Here is a 19,522-nt window from a genome sequence, read left to right on the forward strand (position 1 = left end):
ATTTTCAATAGCCTTCATGTACAACATATGAAGAGGTATAAAGAGTCATTCACAGTGGTGATGTCAGAGCCGGGTATCCAGTTCAACTCACTGCACTATTGTAAGCATCCTCATATTAACTCAGATCAGAATGACTGAAGACAGCTACATTTAAGCACAAAGTTATATGCAACAATTACAAAAACATTATGCAAATTCTTTTATGATAATTATGTTCTTTATCTTTTTTATTCTCTACTACCAGCTATTCACTGGAAATTATTAAGTATTGCAGAGAGAGGTTTGCTATTAATGAAATAATTCCATTAACTGTTCTCAAAATATAATTGGGCTGCGGCATGTAAATTAATAAATCATAAGGACATAAACTGTTACTGCCTCAATAACTAGCTTTTAAAATACATGTCTTAGGTATCCTAATACATTTAAACTAGTATTGTGTATGCACTTTATTGGGATGATAAAAAATTCAAAGTTAAAGTTCCCTCTTTAAACCCTAACATGGTCTCTCAAACACATGATGGTGGGAGATTCTAATTGTGCATTAAATGCTGCTTTAGAAAAGTCATTCCCAACTATAGCTGCAATGTCTAAAAAGGTCTTAATTTCACATTTAATCAAGTACAGTAACTTGTCTGGCCCATGGAGAGTTTCTTATTTGGATCTGACGCAGTACTTTTTTTCCCTTCAGGGCATCACATGTAATTACATATCAACTATTTGCTATTCGTTAACAACGTGCTTCACATTTTTATTCTTTGTGAAGCACTCAAACCATACTTAAAGGGAAAATAATGTTATTATTCATACAAAAATACATTAGAACAAATTCTTTTTATAGGCTATTAGTCTCAAACAATACTTTTGTACCTCAGCTTGAATTTAAACACTTTTACCTGTCTAATAATAGTTCAAATATTTAGCTATCACAATTACAAGACCTACTTAATTTAATTTTAGCAAGAAGTTAACTCTTCACCTTACATAAGCTGGGAGAATTAATACTGTCAAAATGAACATCTTCTCTAAGTTTCCATCTCTTTCTGAGTATTCCTCTATCAAGAAATACTCTTTTAAAAAATCTGACTCAATTGTAATTTTGCTCATTTGGAATGATGAGAGGTCATAGAAAATATGGTTAAAAACACAGTGGGGCATGACATTACCTAACTACCAGTTTTACTAATGGTCATATTCAAAGGCTTTGGAGGGAAGCAGAAAGAAATTAAATTGAAATGAGTTGGTTAAATATTGAAAGGAAATCCTAATCAAACTCTTCTTTATATGCCTTGATCTGCTCACCTCCTACTGCTAATAACTAAGCATTTAACTAACTGGTCTAACAGATGATCAGAGCCAGTGCGTAAGACATATTAAGTCTAAGATGCTACTCTTGATAGCATCTGTTCATGACAACCGTCTTATCTTAAGTGCCCATAACTTACCAACTATTTAACAAATGGAATGCTGTTGACATTGGGATCTTTAGAAATTTCTACCCTAACAAACACATCTCAAATTTCACCTTCCAGTAACCTATTTCTTCTGCTATAGTCAAGTTTGAAATTTTGTCATATGATACCCACCTGGGATCAGATTTATAAAACTTGTTTGCTCAAAAAAAGTCCTGAAATGTGTGTAGGCAACTTTCCTGCAAAAGTCGGGATTTATAAAATAAAACTTGATAGAACAACTTACACAAATTTATACCAACTCTGTCCCATATGTACACTACAGTACAGAGAAAGTGTGAAATGACAACACCATTGATAAATTAGGGAAATGTAACAAACCCAGCAAAATGACAACACATGCATGTAATAATTCATATCACTGAGCCATTATTATAATGTGCATTACATGGCAAACATAATTAACCTCAAAAGTGCTGAATATGACTATTACGTTCTACTTTAGTTCTCTTTTAGGAGGACCAAGGCGGTGTATTGACATTAAAGAACTTTGTTGTTTTTTCGTCAGTTTATATAGCCTACCGTTGTCACTTCTTATGATTAGAAACCAATGCAATCAATCCCTTGTTGCCAACAATTACATCAAGTAAAAACACAGGTGTGATTCACTCTCTGTGTACAGAAAGGTATCAATATCATTACCTACAGTCTATTCACAGCCTAATGGTTTGAAACTACTTGAGGACTATGCAAATGGTCATATGCAAAGGTAACAAGCTCTTAAAGACTGGCATAATTTTTTTGCCAATAATGTTGACTAGCTTATGAGCTAATTTAGGCTCCCAATGGCCATTCTCTTTGAGCAGACTTTGGCTTAGCATTAGAAAGACAGACTGCCCAAAATCTAGATATGCTTCATATTCAGGTTTTGTAAATGGCTGGCTTTCTGGCAACAGGCACCTACTGGCTACCCAACCCAACCACTCAATTGGCTGACAGGTCAGGATTATCTCAGCCAATCTTCAGCCTCATCATGTACGCTATGCTGGAAGCCATAAACTGACTGATAAAGTACTACATTGTGTTTCCATATGGTGTGGGTGTACAGGCAAACATTAAAGGGCAATTTGCAGCAGTGTCCAGTTTTCTGAATGTAATCTGGTCAATTGACTGCACTCATATTGCAATAAGGGCACCTAGCAAGAATGAAGCTTGTTTTGTAAAGCATTAACATTTCATTAATGCGCAAGTCACCTGTGATGCCAAGTTGAGACTAACAAACGCTGTGGATCGGTAGCCTGGGTCAACCCATTATTCATTAATTTTTAAGGCAAAGCAGCACTTGTAAATATATAACAACATCAGCAAGTTGCCTACATTACATTTACTTATTTGGCTGGCACCAAGGTGACTTACTACATTTATGATACAACTGGTTCAATTTCTTTTGTTTTTCCAAGTGGAGCACAGGCAGGTCAAGTGACTTGCTCATGGCCACACAGTGTTAGTAGCAGGGTATGAACCCACAACCTCAGGGTTTGAAGTCCAAAGCCTTAACCACTAGGCCACACTGACTGCATACATGATGGCTAGCATGTTGGCAAGATAACAAGTTGAACCCTTAGTGTTTCATATTGGCTCTATTATTCATTGTAACTGCAATCATGTCATTAAATGGGCCAGGAGATTGTGGCTTTCAACTGAAACACTGGTGTTTTACGCCTTTCCCCAACCCTAGAATGCAAAGGAGGGGCGCACAAAAGGACTCTGCAAATGCAGGTGATGGTGTCTGAATGCGTCATGTGGGAAACTACTCTACCATCTAATTAAGGTCTTCATTATCATAACTGTAAACGGTATGTACGAGGTGTCACAAACATGTGCATGGAAGACAACTAAATGGACCAAAAGAAGGTAATTCCACACAGGCCAGGGGGTGGGGGTGTTGCACTAAACCTTCCTCTGTTATCTCTGCAGACCGGACACGGGAAATTCTATCCGATTCAGGCCCGATGACATCACTTCCGGTAATCCCTTCCCCCTCCCCAAAATCCCACCCATTTCCCCAACCCCCAAGAGAGACATCACTTCCGGTTCTGGGCCTGGGGATGTCACTTCTGATTTGTTCCCCAAGAACATCACTTCCACTTGCCTGCCTTAAATACAAGACAACTTCCTCGGTAACTTCTGTTTTGGACTCAACTCTGTACACATCTGTGCAACTTATTTTGCAGCCAGACGTCAAGTATACGGGGTGGCTGCCCCAAAGATTTTTTTGTGTATCAAGACTGTTCATTTTCACAGAGGTTAATTAGCATAGTCCAACTATAGTTGTTTCAGACTGGCAACCAGGAAGGATTTAAGGTGTATTCAAGTATGTACATTTAGAAATGGACTGTGCTTTTCAAAGAGTAAATTACACACAAATGTATGTACACCAGGTTTTATGAATCAGATTTTTTTTAATCTACATTTTTCTGCTTTCTCGCATAAGCATACTTTCAAGCTCGATTCCACATGAAGTTTTATGAATGAGACCCCAGGTTTTCTTAAACATCCTCCAAAATCAATTTTAGAAAGTATATTAAATTAGAACAATAAAAATAGTACTTCAGCACTCTAAAATTCCTTTATAAAAGCTAATCACTGTTGACATAAAGCACCCACAGTGACATTGCTGGAAACCACAATCTGCACTCTAAACTTATGAGAGAGCAGTGCTAGCCACTCACTACCATACCACTTACAACTGAAAAAAAACCCAATATAAATAGCCATTTTAAACACTGTGAGTGCCACAGAGGACAGGTGGGCATTCTGGCTGGATGACGGCATGACCATGACGGCCAAAAGAGTGTACTGTCAGGGAGGACTACCCTGATTCTCAAAAAACTAGGAAGTCCTCCCCACAAGTCAGGCTGGTTCATCAGCGATTGTATAAAAGTAACCTACTACCTTACTTTGGGGAGTCAGAGTCAGGAAGCAGCGGGCAACACATAACTGAAGGTGGAAGGAGAGGAAAAGAGTCATTTTTTGGTATGATTATTGGATGTATTTTATGGTATTTGGTGCTTGGTGGATTAAAAATCCATTATTTGAACCTGCAACTGTGTTGGGCATTATAGATAGATAGATAGATTGGGTAACCATATACTGGTTACAACACTTAACAAGTCCAATTAGCACATTCAGTACGTGTATTTAAGAATAAGAAAAAAGGGAATAAATAACAGATTTTGTTTAGTATCCAAAGTTACCACATAAAAAGGCTATACTGAAAATATAACCAACACATTCCAATGTGACAAATTAAGACAGTGCACTGAAAAATAATTTTAACTTACCAGATTCTCTCAAACACCTTAACTGTAGTGTCTATGGCAAGTGAACTAACCAGATTAACAACTTCTGTTAGAATGGAAGGTAAAAGAAACTGTGATACAATCTCTGCTGAGCACTTCTGAACAGAAGGGCATCCTGAACAAGAAGGAAAAATATTCTTGAGAGGAGAAACCACAATAATGATTCTTAGGACTGAAAAGGCACATGATAATAGTAGCTCTGGTTAACATATTATTAAAGCTGGCAGGGAGTCAAAAGAAAAAAAAAAAAAACCTTTTCTTCTGTTCGACAACAACTTCTACAACTCCTAATCAGAATAAGTTGGGACAGTATGGAAAATGCAAATGAAAAAAAAGCAACAATTTGTAAATTTACTTTGACTTTAAATTTATTACTGACAGTATGAGCCCAAGATATTCCATGCTTTGTCTGGTCAACTTCATTTCATTTGTTAATGTACATCCAATGCTGCATTTCAACACATTCCAAAAAAAGTTGGGACAGGGCAAATTAATACTAGAAACCCTGAAGCTTATGATTTTTTTTGTTGCCCCTGACCTCCTTAAATTTTCCTGACGTACGCTAGGAACCTCGTAGCTCCTCATCACTGCTCTAAAAGTCCGCTTTTGTTTTGCAAATGTGTGGATTAGCAGAACGCAGCCTACTACACCCCCACCCATGTTCAATCAGATGAAGCATTACCCTGTTGCAATCCTCACAGTTCAAGTCTGTGTTGAAGTGTTTTTCTGGTGATACATTTGTATGGAATTATATAGTTAATGAAATATTGTGATTTTAAATACATATATGCTTTTATTCAAGAGTAAAATCAAAGAATAAGAAATTGCTCAATTGACATTTGAGTTGCTGAAGCTCAACTATCAGTCGATACAAAGTAAGAGACATTCGCATATGTGTATGTTTGTGCTTTCCATTTTCAACCAGTTGTCAGAGAGTTAACACTGTTCTGTCTCAGATGGCACAGTGGAAAAGCTTCAGCTTGGTATCCTCAAAGTCACGGCTTTGAGTAGTGAGCCTGTTTGCAACAAGACACCAAAAACAAATGATTGAGCTGCATTTGTATGTCTGCTTTTATTATTTCAGCTGTAACTTTACAAGTACCATAAATTTACACAGGATGTTAAAGACTCGCATCAAATGAATGTATTTATTATGTGATAATAATAATAGCGGCTCACTACCAAGCTGTAGATTTTCCAAAAGAGCAAACATACACATATGCAAACATCTTTTACTTTGTATCAACTGATAATTGACCTTCAGCAACGTGTCAATTGAGCAATTTCTTTTTCTTCGGTTTTACTCTTGAATAAAAGCATACTTATTTTGTTATATGAAAAGTTTTATGAAAGTGTTTATTGGATATTTGGGTTTGAATCTTCACATATCCTTCACTTCACATCAACATTATACTGTAATACAGTAATCCCTCCTCCATCGCGGGGGTTGCGTTCCAGAGCCACCCGCCAAATAAGAAAATCCGCGAAGTAGAAACCATATGTTTATATGGTTATTTTTATATTGTCATGCTTGGGTCACAGATTTGCACAGAAACACAGGAGGTTGTAGAGAGACAGGAACGTTATTCAAACACTGCAAACAAACATTTGTCTCTTTTTCAAAAGTTTAAACTGTGCTCCATGACAAGACAGAGATGACAGTTCTGTCTCACAATTAAAAGAATGCAAACATATCTTCCTCTTCAAAGGAGTGCGTGTCAGGAGCAGAGTCTGTCAGAAAGACAGAGGAAAGCAAACAAATCAATAGGGCTGTTTGGCTTTTAAGTATGCGAAGCACCGCCGGTACAAAGCTGTTGAAGGCGGCAGCTCACACCCCCTCCGTCAGGAGCAGGGAGAGAGAGAGAGAGAGAGAGAGAGAGAGAGAGAGAGAGAGAGAGAGAGAGAGAGAGAGAGAGAGACAGAGAAAAACAAACAGTCAAAAATCAATACGTGCCCTTCGAGCTTTTAAGTATGCGAAGCACCGTGCAGCATGTCACTTCAGGAAGCAGCTGCACAGAAGATAGCAACATGAAGATAATCTTTCAGCATTTTTAGACGAGCGTCCGTAACGTCTAGGTGTGCGAACAGCCCCCCTGCTCACACCCCCTACGTCAGGATCAGAGAAAGTCAGCGCAAGAGAGAGAGAAAAGTAAGTTGGGTAGCTTCTCAGCCATCTGCCAATAGCGTCCCTTGTATGAAATCAACTGGGCAAACCAACTGAGGAAGCATGTACCAGAAATTAAAAGACCCATTGTCCTCAGAAATCCGCGAACCAGCAAAAAATCCGCGATATATATTTAAATATGCTTACATATAAAATCCGCGATAGAGTGAAGCCGCGAAAGGCGAAGCGCGATATAGTGAGGGATCACTGTATATGAAAATATTTTCTGTTTTAGCCACGTGTTCAGCATTTCTTGCCTTGCATTTCCTCTGTCATTCTATATTTACACAGATCACCATAGACACGGAACACACATGAAATGTATGTATTTCAAATCACGCTATTTCATTACTAATATAATTCCATACAAACACATCGCCAGATAAACACTTCAGCACAGACTTGGGCTGTAAGAATTGCTGCAGGGCAATGTTTTTATCTGACTGAATGAAGGGTGTAGGGTGTAGCAGGCTGCCTTCTGCTAATCAACACATTTGCAAAACAAAATTGGACAAGTAGCGCAGTGATAAGGAGCTACGGGCTTCTTGGCGTATGTCAGGAAAATGTAAGGAGGTCAGGGACAATGAAAAAAATCTTAAGCTTCAGGGACTGTAGTGTTAAGGCCAGCAATGAGGTTGTGGTCTCCTGGGGGCGTTCAGCTCCCTAAACCCAACACAGTTCTTTTGAATCTCTGGTACTGTCAATAAAGTATCTATCTATCTATCTATCTATCTATTAAATGGACCTATTCCTACTATTATTGCAACTGTTTACCGGCCCCCTAAACCAAATAATGACTTTCTGAACGACTTTGCCACCAAACATAACACTTCTGGGGGATTTCAATATACATATGGATAATATCAATGTCCCTATTACTAGAGACTTTACATCCTGCCTTGAGAGTTTTGGATTCCAGCAGCATACTGATGTTCCCACTCATTCCAAAGGACATATCCTGGACTTGATTTGCTGTTCTGGAGTTAACCCGCTTGATTGTACTGCAGACGAACTTCCCATAACTGATCACTGTGCTAGACCGGGGGTGGGCAATGTCGGTCCTGGAGAGCCTCAGTATGTGCAGGTTTTTGTTCCAACCCAGTTCCTTAATGAGAACTCAATTATTGCTGATGAAGCACATATTGCTTAAGTGACATTTTGATACTTCATTTTAGTGGTCTCGCTTGTTAAGGTTCTCCAACCTTAATTGCTTATTTCAATCTTAAACTGCTGCATTCAGTGTTTTAAATGCTCCTTATTAGCAATAAGATGTAAAAGACAAAGCAGCCAGCAGTTCTCCAGCTAGCTTTTTTCCAATTACATCTGTGTGTGTTCATCATGCACTGTTTGATTTAATAAAACACTTAATAGAAAAATGTGACAGACTGAAAATGATCTGTTTTAGGCTTCAAATCATTTGGATGATATCCTTGAAAAGGAAATAAATCTATGATATAAGAGCCCTACATTGCACAGACTAACAAGCCATAAAATTAAATAAGGTCTGAGATTGGCAATGATTGGTTTCTAATTAAGCAATTGGGTTGGAATGAAAACCTGTAGCCACTGCGGTTCACCAGGACCGACATTGCCTACCCCTGGTCTAAGCCATCCACCTGTCAACTGGACCTCCTCCCTACAGTTCTAGTCAAAGCTTGCCTCCCCTCTCTGGTCAACCTTATCTCTGCTATAATCCACTCTTCTCTCACTACTGGTACTGTTCCTTCATCTTTTAAAACTGCTGCAATAACCCCAATACTGAAAAAACCTGGTGCCAATCTGACTAATTTCAGTAATTTTTGTCCTATTTCTAATCTACCCTTCATTTCCAAATTTCTTGACAAAATACTGGCTATTCAACCTTATTCTCATTTATCTCAAAATAATCTGTATAAGACAGTTCCAGTCTTCATCCCCTCCACAGTACAGAAACTGCACTTATAATGACCTCCTTATGGCAGCTGATTCTGGTTTAATTACTATTCTCATCCTCCTTGATCTGAGTGCAGCCTTTGACACTATTTGTCACACTACTCTTCTCAATAGATTATCTTCGATTGGCATTACCCACACTCCACTAGACTGATTCAGATCCTACCTCTCAGGCCGCACTCAGTTTGTTCAGCTTAAAACTTTCACATCCCAACCCACCGCTGTTACTTCAGGTGTGCCCCAGGGCTCTGTCTGCAGAAGAAGAGGGTGTGGATACTGGACTGGCCTGCCTGCTGTTCTGACCCATCCCCAGTAGAATGTGTGGAGAATTTTGAAATGAAGAAATGCAACAACAATGACCCTGTTCTGTTACACACCTTAAGACATGTTTTCAGGAAGAATGTAACAAAATAACACCTGAAACACTTGTCAAAATGTCTTAAAGTGTTGTGAGAAGGAATGGGGACATTACAAAGTGGTGAATGCTTTACCATCCCAACTTTTATTAAAATGTGCTGTAGGCCTGAAATGCAGGAATGGGTGTACATTAACAAATGAAATGAAGTTGACCAGAAAATGCATAAAATATATGGGGTTCATACAGTCTTCAATGAAATAAAAGTCAAAGTAAATTTAATTTAAATTTTTTTTGTTTTTTTCTTTTATTTGCATTTTCCATACTGCCCTAACTTTTTCTAATTTGGGATTGTATTTTACATACGTTCTTTACTAACCTATTTATTTAAAATATTGTTTTGACGTTTTGATGAAGACACAAGTAATCAGTTAAACACTTCAGCTTTTCAAGATATCCTCATAGTATTTTTACAAGTCGAAGTGCGGTTTTGGAATAGTTCTTTGAGAGCAAGGATTTGTGTGCAAATGCTTAACAACAATAAGTGAATGGTTCTAAGCAGATTTGAGAATGTTAGGCCAGTAAAATATAACAGAAAAGTAAAAAATGATTTTCCTAAAGAAAAAGAAATGTGGGGTAGGTGCAAGATTTTTTTATACACATGGGTCTTCATGTGGCACTCTAACAAGCAAAGTTGTAAACTTTGTTTTAGTTTTTTGACCGATATTAAATAAAAATGAAAAATTCACTTTTCAATATACTATGGCAAGAAATCAAACAAATAATATGCATAATACCAACTGAATCCTTAAATGGAAACAGATGGAATAGTTCAGATGATAATATTTTTATTATTACAAAATTTTCAAAAATATAAAGAATATGCCAGAAAAAATAATTACCAATATGGTCCATAAATGCCAACCATTTCTGGCAAGTTGACTGGAAGACTGGGTGCAAAGTTCCTGTTTCCCCTTCCTCAAGATGAACTATATGTTTCCTGTAATTGGAGAGGAAAAAAAAACAAAAAACTTTTGTCTGAGTGCTATTCATTTCAGAACAGCAACTGAAGCCAATTATTAAAACTATTTGCACAATTTCTGTTGCTTTGAGTAAATGATTAATTACAACAAGGTCTTCAAAACATTCTGGTAATCTGTCACAAGATTCTTACTTCTAATCACCCCATTACACCAGGAAATGTTTAATTACAAATATAAGTCTGCTTTGACTATGGCAACTAATCATTTACTTATTAGAGATGGTACACAAACGCTTAGTTGTGGATTTGATGCATTCTGGAAGTCAAGTAATCAGCCAAGCTGGTTTCGCCTCAAAAGTACTTTAATAAAAAATGACTCATTCACATGCATTTATGTGGACAGCCACTACTATTTAGTTGGAATAGTAGCTTTAAAAGTGTTTCTCATGGAAAGCTTGTGGTGGTTTATTCAAAACCCCTGTATGATTTCATCATAGAGTGAGATTGGCCTGAAATTTGTAGCAGGAAGACAAAAGCATCAACTATTAATCTTGAGAAGTATGGGGATGCTTAAATGACTGTTACAGGGCAAACACAAAGCACTTAAAGTCAACTCAAATATAACTATAATGGCCAAACATACTATGAAAGGCATGAGCAAGCGGGTGCCCTAGTAACTCCTAACCCTGCCATTGAGTCTGCTGATATGTTTACCACTCACCTGAGCAGACAGACATGAAAAGTGCTTTGACTAAAAACCTCCCGGATGTATATTTTCAATAAAGAAAGTTACCCACACTCTTTAAAAGAGAAATACGGAACAATGATTAAAACATGTTAGGAATAGGAATATTATTGTCATAGTAAAAGCAACCCTCATTGAGCTTCATTTTACAAGGGTCCCACTTTGTGCTGGAGAATGATTTATTATATTATGCACACTAGCACCAGGGTAAGACAATCAAGATGCTATTAGTGCACTTAATACATCATGGTAAAATATGCAGGCTTGCTTATAAATTTATACTGATGAGACACTTAGGCACAGATAAAGTAATAAAGCGTGTTTAACAAAGATTTTGTTGATCCAGTGATAACAAAGAAACAAATCCTTACTGCATGTACCTCAACATCACAAAGTAGTGCTACTGCCACTCAGTTTAATTATGGTACCTTTCTACATATATATATATATATACATATCTACATATATATATATATATATATACATATCTACATATATATATATATATATATATATACATATCTACATATATATATATATATATATACATATCTACATATATATATATATATATATATATATATATATATATATATATATATATATATATATATATATATATATATATATATATATATATATATATATATATAGACATACATATATACATGCATTCATTCACATATATATCCCCGCTGTTTTATAAACGAATGCCATATAAGGCCGTCCTTTCTCCTTGCTTAGCGGTTCTGTATTGTTTTATTGTTCGCTTATTACGATTGTTATAGTTATTGTGTAGCTATCCGAGACTCACTTTTCTGTTCAGGTACCCATTTCCTTTATGTAATCTGCGGATTCTCCGTTATTTTTTGTTCGTTTATTACAATTATAGTTATTTATTGATTCCCTTCTTTAGCTGACTGCCTGCTCATATAAGGCGCTCTGCTGTTTTTTTGTGAAGCAGCCTTTACACAGTTTCTCCGCTTTTTTATAAACGAACACCATATAAGCCCATCTTTTTCCTTGCTTCGCCAAGGAAGCAGCCTTTTTATTTAATCCACGGGTTCGCTGCTGTTTTATTGTTCGTTTATTACAATTGTTATAGTTCTCTTTGTATACCACGTTGTCAGTTCAGCACTCCGGTTGTAAAATGACCAAGCTGTGCAAGCTTACCTTTGAGAATGCAATGTATAGTTGTACAGGAGAAAAGCAATCTTGCCTCAAATCAATGGCAACCTTTTGTAGGTCTATGAACTTAATTTAAACTTTAGGTTTACATGGTGCTTTGTTTCCGAAGTACCTGCACTCATGAATATGTCTGTATGTGTCAGTCGCTTCATATTCTTTTCCTACATTATCAATTGTGTAATGTGTTTTTTGAACAGGTATGATTCATCGAAGTGATCACTCGTGCTGCGTTCAGTCAGTTCACGTGAGCCGCTCTCTTGTGTGATGTTGCGATGTCCACGGCTTTATTTAATGTTAGCTAAGACCCGGCACTTAAAAGTTTCTCGCTACAGCAATTTTAACTCTGTTACAAAGTGATCCAAAGTCTCGTTTATACCTCGTGTCTTCTCATTAAACTTGTATGTCACGAATATGGTACTGCAAACGGCAGCGGGAGCGTTTCTATAAACTTAATTTAAACTTACGGTTTACACCGTGCTTTGTTTCCGCAGTAGCTGCACTTATGAATATGCTTGTATGTGTCACTTGCTCGCTTCTTATTGTTTCGCTGCCTTCTCAATTGTGTAATGAATGTTTTCTTCAGCGCTCTTTGAGGCTCTTCCTTGTTTTCTACGTACTGCGTTCACAGTCAGTTCACGTGATTACGTGGGAGGTGTGATAAAGCGATACGCAACTCCGCCTCCCACGGCCATCGAGCTGCAGTCTATTACAGTATATGGACAAAAAAGAGGTTCCAGTTGGTCTTGTGCGTGTATAATGTGAAGGGCATATTCCTTAGGAATGCAAGTGCCTGATAGTGCTTTGTTTTTGGTATACTCCTGTGTCATAAATTAAGATGTAACCCTAATCTATGTATGACCTCAAAATGAACTGTTATGTTTTTTTCTGTTCTCTCTTTGGCTAATGAACAAACTAGGTGATAAAAGAGAGAACATTTCTTCTTTTAGAGCAGAATGGCTGGACAAAAATCATTTGGTCTGAGCTTTGGGCAGTCTCGCTGTCTTTTTAACTCACCAAGAATAAATATTGAAGAAATTGCCTTTTATTTTAAATTGGTGTTTATCCCGTTGTTTTTTCGACTTCAGCGTTCACAGGTTTAAACCAATATCTAAGGTTTGGATGTCCCAGTAAGTTCTATTGTTTCAATTATCAAGTAATGATAGCTATGTTAAACATAGCTCAGGTATTGCCTAGAAAAGGTTCCAAAACTCTGTACACAACAAAAATGGAGAATCGTGATAGGCTAACAATCAGTCTTAAGGAGCTACACAATTCAGCAGCTATGGCTGGAGTAAAGGTGCAGCCGTCAGCTCTATCAAAAGTCCTGAATAACACTGGCCTGTATGGCAGAGTAGCACAAAAGAACCACATACAAATATATACTTGGGTTTGTCAAAAAAAAAAAAAAATGACCCAATTGCAATGTGGGAACATGTTTTGTGGTCAAATGAGACAAGTTTGAACCCTTTGGCCAAAAGTTCAGATATGTGAAGCACAAATTTAACACTACCCACACCATGAAAAACATTTCACCCTCAGTGACGTACAGTGGTACTGCTTTTCATTAGCACAGACTGAGCATTTGGATAAAAAGAGAAGTAAGATCAGATGGTGGAAAACAATGGCAAATACTGCAAGAGGACCTGTTTCACTTTGCTAAAAAAACCAAACATTGGAAAAAAATAATGTTTTAACAAAACAATAATCTAAAAAAAAAACCCTGGAGTGGCACAAGGAAAAAGGGTGAATATGTTACAAAGGCACAGCCAAAGCCCTGATATCACCACAACCGAGAATCTGTTCAAGCTATTTGAAAACTGTAGTGCACAAGGTTCATCAAACTAACCTGAACAAAATGCAGAAAATGTGACTAGAAGAATGGGCAAAAATTACTCTCTTATTATGCATAATGTGGCATATTCTTAACCTAAAAGATGTAAAATACTAAAGTGTGGGTATACTAACTTGTGGGGATTGAACATTTATGCAAATAGCAAGCATTCTTTTGTATTCTATTTTTTTTTGTAAAACAAAATAATGTCACATTAACAAAATATTTAGTTTCAGTGCTTTGATAACACAAATATAATATCACAGAGAACAAAATTTGTATGTGTACATTGTGTATGAATACTTTTGCAGGATATTCTCTAATATTGGTAATCCATATAAACCAATTCATGAGAGATTCTCATGTTTTATTCAACTGTATTTTTCATATTTCTACTTTTTGCCCACTTTTCCTTATTCTGTTTATGAAACTAAGAGGTGAAAATGAGAAATCAAAACCTCTGGGCAGCTGCTTGCTTCTGTGCCTGTTCTATTTCTGACACAGCCACTTTTTCTTGACTCCAAGGTTGTTTCACATTCTCAGTTTTATGTCTGCGACGTGTGCGGCTATCCTCTACTTTCTCCAGAATTATATCATCTGTGGTTTTTGGAGATCCAAGTTCAGAAAGATCTGGTTTACTCTGTGTTAAAAAAATGAAAATACATGATAGAGTTAAATAGTTAATGTTGAAATATTAGCATATAAAATTTTAAAACTAATGGATTTCCTGCATTTACTGCAGAATAAAAACTAAAAATCTATTATTTACAATAAAAAGCATTGAACCTTATATAAATCTGCAACATGTAATAATGCAGAAAACCTACTAAATTATTTAAGAATGGGTTAAAAAAACTTTCAAAATTAAACACAACTCTCTTTGATGTAGGATGTATTACACAATTAATTAATTACACAGGGTGGTCACCAAAATGAAAATGTGTGAGTCAGTGCTAATTGCTGTATAGTAAGTTTATGGAAGGAAAAAGTTAATAACATTTTAATATGGTAGTTTTAAGTTGCAAAATACACCATTTAATGTTGAACGTAACTGAAAGTTGCATAATAATGTAAAACTTCCTCAAAGAAAAAGAAGTGTTTTATAAAAACTATTAGTAAAAAGATACTAATATCATAAGAACTATTAGTAAAAAGATTTTTTGGCTAGAGGCAAGAACAAAAAGGCATGGTGGCAGCAGTACAGTGGCATGCAAAGGTTTGGGTACCCTTGCATAAAATGTCTGTTAGTGTCAATAGTTAAGTGAGCAGTAGATGAACAAAAGGCATAAAGTTAAAGTTGTCACATTTCTTTTTGGCATTTTATGCAAGATTAAGGTATTGTTTTTATTTTGTACAATTGCAGTGTGAAAAAAAGGAAAGGAGCACCATGTAAAAGTTCATTAGCTCATTAGGGATATGGCTTGTTCACAGTCTTCGTTAGGAAACCCCAGGTGATGCAAATTGCACAGCTGTATAAATTCTCTGACTCCTCAAACCTTGTCCCAGCAGCCATGGGCTCTCCTCTAAGCAGCTGCCTAGCACTCTGAAAAATAAAATAATTGATGCTTACAAAGCAGGAGACAAGAAGACAGTAAAGCATTTTCAGGTAGGTGTTTCCTCAGTTCATAGTGTTATTAAGAAATGACAGACAACTGGAACAGTGGCCGTCAAGTTGAGATCTGGAAGACCAAGAAAACTTTCTGAAAGAACTGCTTATTGGATTGTTAGAAAGGCAACTAAAACCCCTGTTTGACTGCAAAACAGTCCTCTGTTCTACTGGTACTCTGTTCTACTGTGCAGCGACACCTGAACAAATATGACCTTCATGGTTGAGTCAGGAGATGAAAATTTTTCCTCTGTCCTAGCTGCAACATTCAGCATCTGGAGTTTGCAAATTAACATCTAAACAAGCCTGATGTGTTTTGGAAACAAGTCATGTGGACTGATAAAATCAAAATATAACTTTTTGGCCACAATTTGCAAATGTATGTTTGAAGAAAAAAGGGTGCCGAATTCCAGGAAAAGAACACAATTATTATTGGAATGGATCGATCAGGCTTTGGGCTTGTGTTGCAGCCAGTGGCACAAGGAGCATGTCATTGGTAGAAGGAAGAGTGGATTCAAATTCTGGAAGCAAACATCATACCATCTGTAAAAAAGTTAAAAAGAGGATGGGTCCTACAACAAGATAAGGATCTGAAACACACCTCAAAATCTACAATGGAATACCTCAGAGGCACAAGGTGACAGTTTTGTCTTGGCCATCACAGTCCCCCGATCTAAACATCATTGAAAATCTGTGGATGGATCTCGAAAGAGCAATGCATGCAAGACGGCACAAGAATCTTTCAGAATTAGATACCTTTTACAAGGAAGAATGGGCGAACATACCACAAGTAAGAACTGAAAGACTCAGCTGGCTACAAAAACATTTACAAGCTGTGATACTTGCCATAAGGGGTGTTACAAAGTACTGACCATGATGGGTGCCCAAATGTTTGCTTCAGGCCCTTCAGATTTTTTTTTTGGTATTTTGCACCTGCGTATGATGGAAATAAAAATGTAGTTTTTCTTAAAATATTAAAGAATTGCATCATCTTTAACTTTATGACTTTTGGTGATCAGTTCATCTTCTGTTCACTTAACTATTCACAGTAACGAACATTTTAAGCAATGGTGCCCAAACTTTTGTATGCCATTGTACCTTTAATACTGTGCTTTCACTTCCAGAAAGAATCTGGAATGTAAAAAATTACAATACTGTGAACAATATGTCTCCTAATTTACAGCGCATACTCTGCATTTACCTTAAGCTGTGCTCATGAAATCAGCTTCCAATGATTTCTGTTGACCAATAAAACAAATTTGTATTTGAATTTAAGTGAACCAGGTTAACAAGTCTTTCAGCATCAGTAGCCTGAAATTTTAAGCCTAGCTGTATCACAGTCGACAGAGTAAGCATGTTTTGCCTGTGTCTGCAGAATTCTTTTCAGGTTACTCTGATTTACCTCTGAAAACACAAAGACAACTTCACAAGATATTCTAATTTAGCCCAATATGAACGTGAATGTCTGAATGAGCCCTTTGATGGACTTGTGCTCTGTCTGTAGGTTGGTTCCATCGTTATTCTCAAACCTGCTGGGATAGACTGTGCCATCCCATAGCTCTAAACTAGAATAAGTATGTTTTAGAAAATAGATGGACAGGTCTTTTGTACAATATAATATATTTTTAACTATCTGTTATATTTTTATCTCAAGTTTAAATTCCAATTGAAGTACTGTATATTACCGTGTTTACAGTATATAGTGTACATAGTACAATGAAATTCTTGCTCCCTAAGAAAAGTGGAGAGTAATGCAAACAATACATGAAGACAATATATATTTGAAAATATACATACACACACATATATACATGTATCATAATGGACAACACAGATGGACGTCTGTTCTGATGGGGATGACTCTTAAACAGGAGGCTGTCATAACATGGAAGGCTGGATAGAAGATTATTACCCACCAGGGAGGCCACAATAATGGAAGGTCCAGGGGAAACAACCTTTCTAAGTGCATACATCTCCGACATGTTAGAGGGCAGCACTCCTGTATCACTGCTCCCATATTTCTGCTGGCAGGGCATGCAGGGAACCACTGTCCCATGAGACAGCTCTGCAAGGTTCCATGGGTGCCACCAGGGGCAGCTGCAAGGATGGACCATCCCTACTTAGGGAAGCTCCTGGCTGATCTGGAAGGGCTTCCTTTTGGAAGGTCCTGATACTGCAAATATTCCTGGGTCAGACTTAAAAAGAGCTATCTGCCTCACCTCAGGAGTTAGATCTGGGAGGCAGAGGAAAACACTTGTGTAAGAAAGTTTGGACACCCCTTTACATATTTTACTCACATCTGAAGCAAAAAAATTGTAAATACTTCAACAGCAGACAAACTAAAACTTTGGTATTTTTGTGCAAATCTATGTATAGCTATGATTTATGTGAGGAGCTGGAAAAATTAAAATAAATAAATAAATAAATAATAAAACATTAAATTAAGCATTTGCAATAGTTTGGGCATCCATTCAGATGTAAGTTCTCAAAATCTGGCTTAACTCACTAGGTGTTAGTCTGGTCAAGACTTGTCATTAGGAACTGTAGCTGATAAAGAATTTATTAGTCTCAGGAACTGTTGACTCTTCAAACACTGAGTGGGCTCTTCTAAGCAACTGACAGCCTGAAAATTAAAATAAATTATGCCTACAAGACAAGGGAAGGCTATAAAAAGACATCAAACTGCTTCAAGCTAGCAATTTCCACAGTCTGAAATGACAAATAACATAAAAAGAATGTGACTCACCCCAGTGGATGCTTACATAGAGATAGGAGGACAAAATTTGGGGAGTAACCTGCTAATCGGGGTTAACCTGGAAAATGGATGTTAAACCAGTGATGATGATGAGTATGTGCTATCACACTCGTGCGTATGGGAGGCAACTAGAAGGACCAAAAGAAGGTAATTACACACCAGGCCAGGGGGTGGTGGGGTGCAGTAAACCTTTCTCTATTATCCCTGCAGACCAGATATGGGAAATACTACCTGGACTCAATGACACCACTTTCCGTTTCTGGCCCCGATGACCTAATTTCCGGCTCCAGCCCAGCTGACCACTTCGGCCGACCTGCCTTAAAAGCAAGAAAACTTCCCACTTTGAATTCCGTTCTGTTTTGGCCTCTACCTGTACACTTCTATGGTACCAAACTTCAATTTTGCAGGCTTATTCAAGTATATGGGTGGCTGCCCCAAACCTCTTTTTGTGTCAAGGTCTTTCATTTTACAGTGCACAAACAACTTTGTGTAGATTTAAATTACTGTACATACTGATTTAGAATGAATTGATATAAAATATAAAAACATATGAATTACAGTGTGCTTTGAGCAGTATAACTCAAAATAAGTTGTACAGTGATCCCCCGCTATATTGCGGTTCAGCTATCGCGCCCCCACTACATTGTGAATTTATTATTATTATTATTATTACTAGGGGGCTCTGCCCCCAGCTCACTTTGCTCACCCACCCCCAGGTTTGGTTTACCGGATAAATAATTTAAAGAGATTGTTACATATGCATTATTTGCATTCTTATTTTAAAACGTTTGTAGAAACAATATTTGTCCTTTATTTCCTGCCCCGGGCGTGGTTAAATCTTTTTCTCACAGGACTTATAACGCTGCTCACGTTGTGAAGGGGGGGTCTGAACGCATGCTAAAGAGATACGATTAATTCAGCTGGTGTCTTGCTGCTGCTGCTGCCCAGCTGTGTGTTGTGCTTGTCGTGCTTTGTGTCAATCACTTAAAAGCCTGTACAGCAGCTGTCCTTTTGCCACTTCGCGTCTCTGCCGCTAGCGTTCTGAAGGAGGAGGAGGAAGGGGAGAGGGGTGTGAGGGCTGAAACGCACGCTAAGGAGAAGTGCTCGGATCATCTGGTGGCTTGCTGCAGCTGCTGCTGGCAAGCTGTGTGTTCTGCTTGTCATTGTTTTAAGAGCTGGGAGCACCTAAA

At 37.4% G+C, this 19,522-nt stretch overlaps 1 protein-coding gene across 4 annotated transcripts in view; it reads right to left on the reverse strand.

Annotated features, from left to right (window-relative positions):
- szt2 (SZT2 subunit of KICSTOR complex) overlaps window positions 1–19,522 on the reverse strand; it is a 382,417-nt gene that overhangs the window by 144,052 nt on the left and 218,843 nt on the right. For all 4 annotated transcript variants that reach the window (XM_051933248.1, XM_051933246.1, XM_051933247.1 and 1 more), the window contains 3 exons: window positions 14,430–14,611; window positions 10,128–10,225; window positions 4,757–4,889 (listed from right to left, as the gene is read on the reverse strand). In XM_051933248.1, coding sequence (XP_051789208.1) covers window positions 4,757–4,889; window positions 10,128–10,225; window positions 14,430–14,611 — 413 coding nt within the window. The remainder of the gene's footprint in view (window positions 1–4,756; window positions 4,890–10,127; window positions 10,226–14,429; window positions 14,612–19,522) is intronic.

The sequence above is a fragment of the Erpetoichthys calabaricus genome, chromosome 10, assembly GCF_900747795.2.
Source record: "Erpetoichthys calabaricus chromosome 10, fErpCal1.3, whole genome shotgun sequence".
Lineage (NCBI taxonomy): Eukaryota > Metazoa > Chordata > Cladistia > Polypteriformes > Polypteridae > Erpetoichthys > Erpetoichthys calabaricus.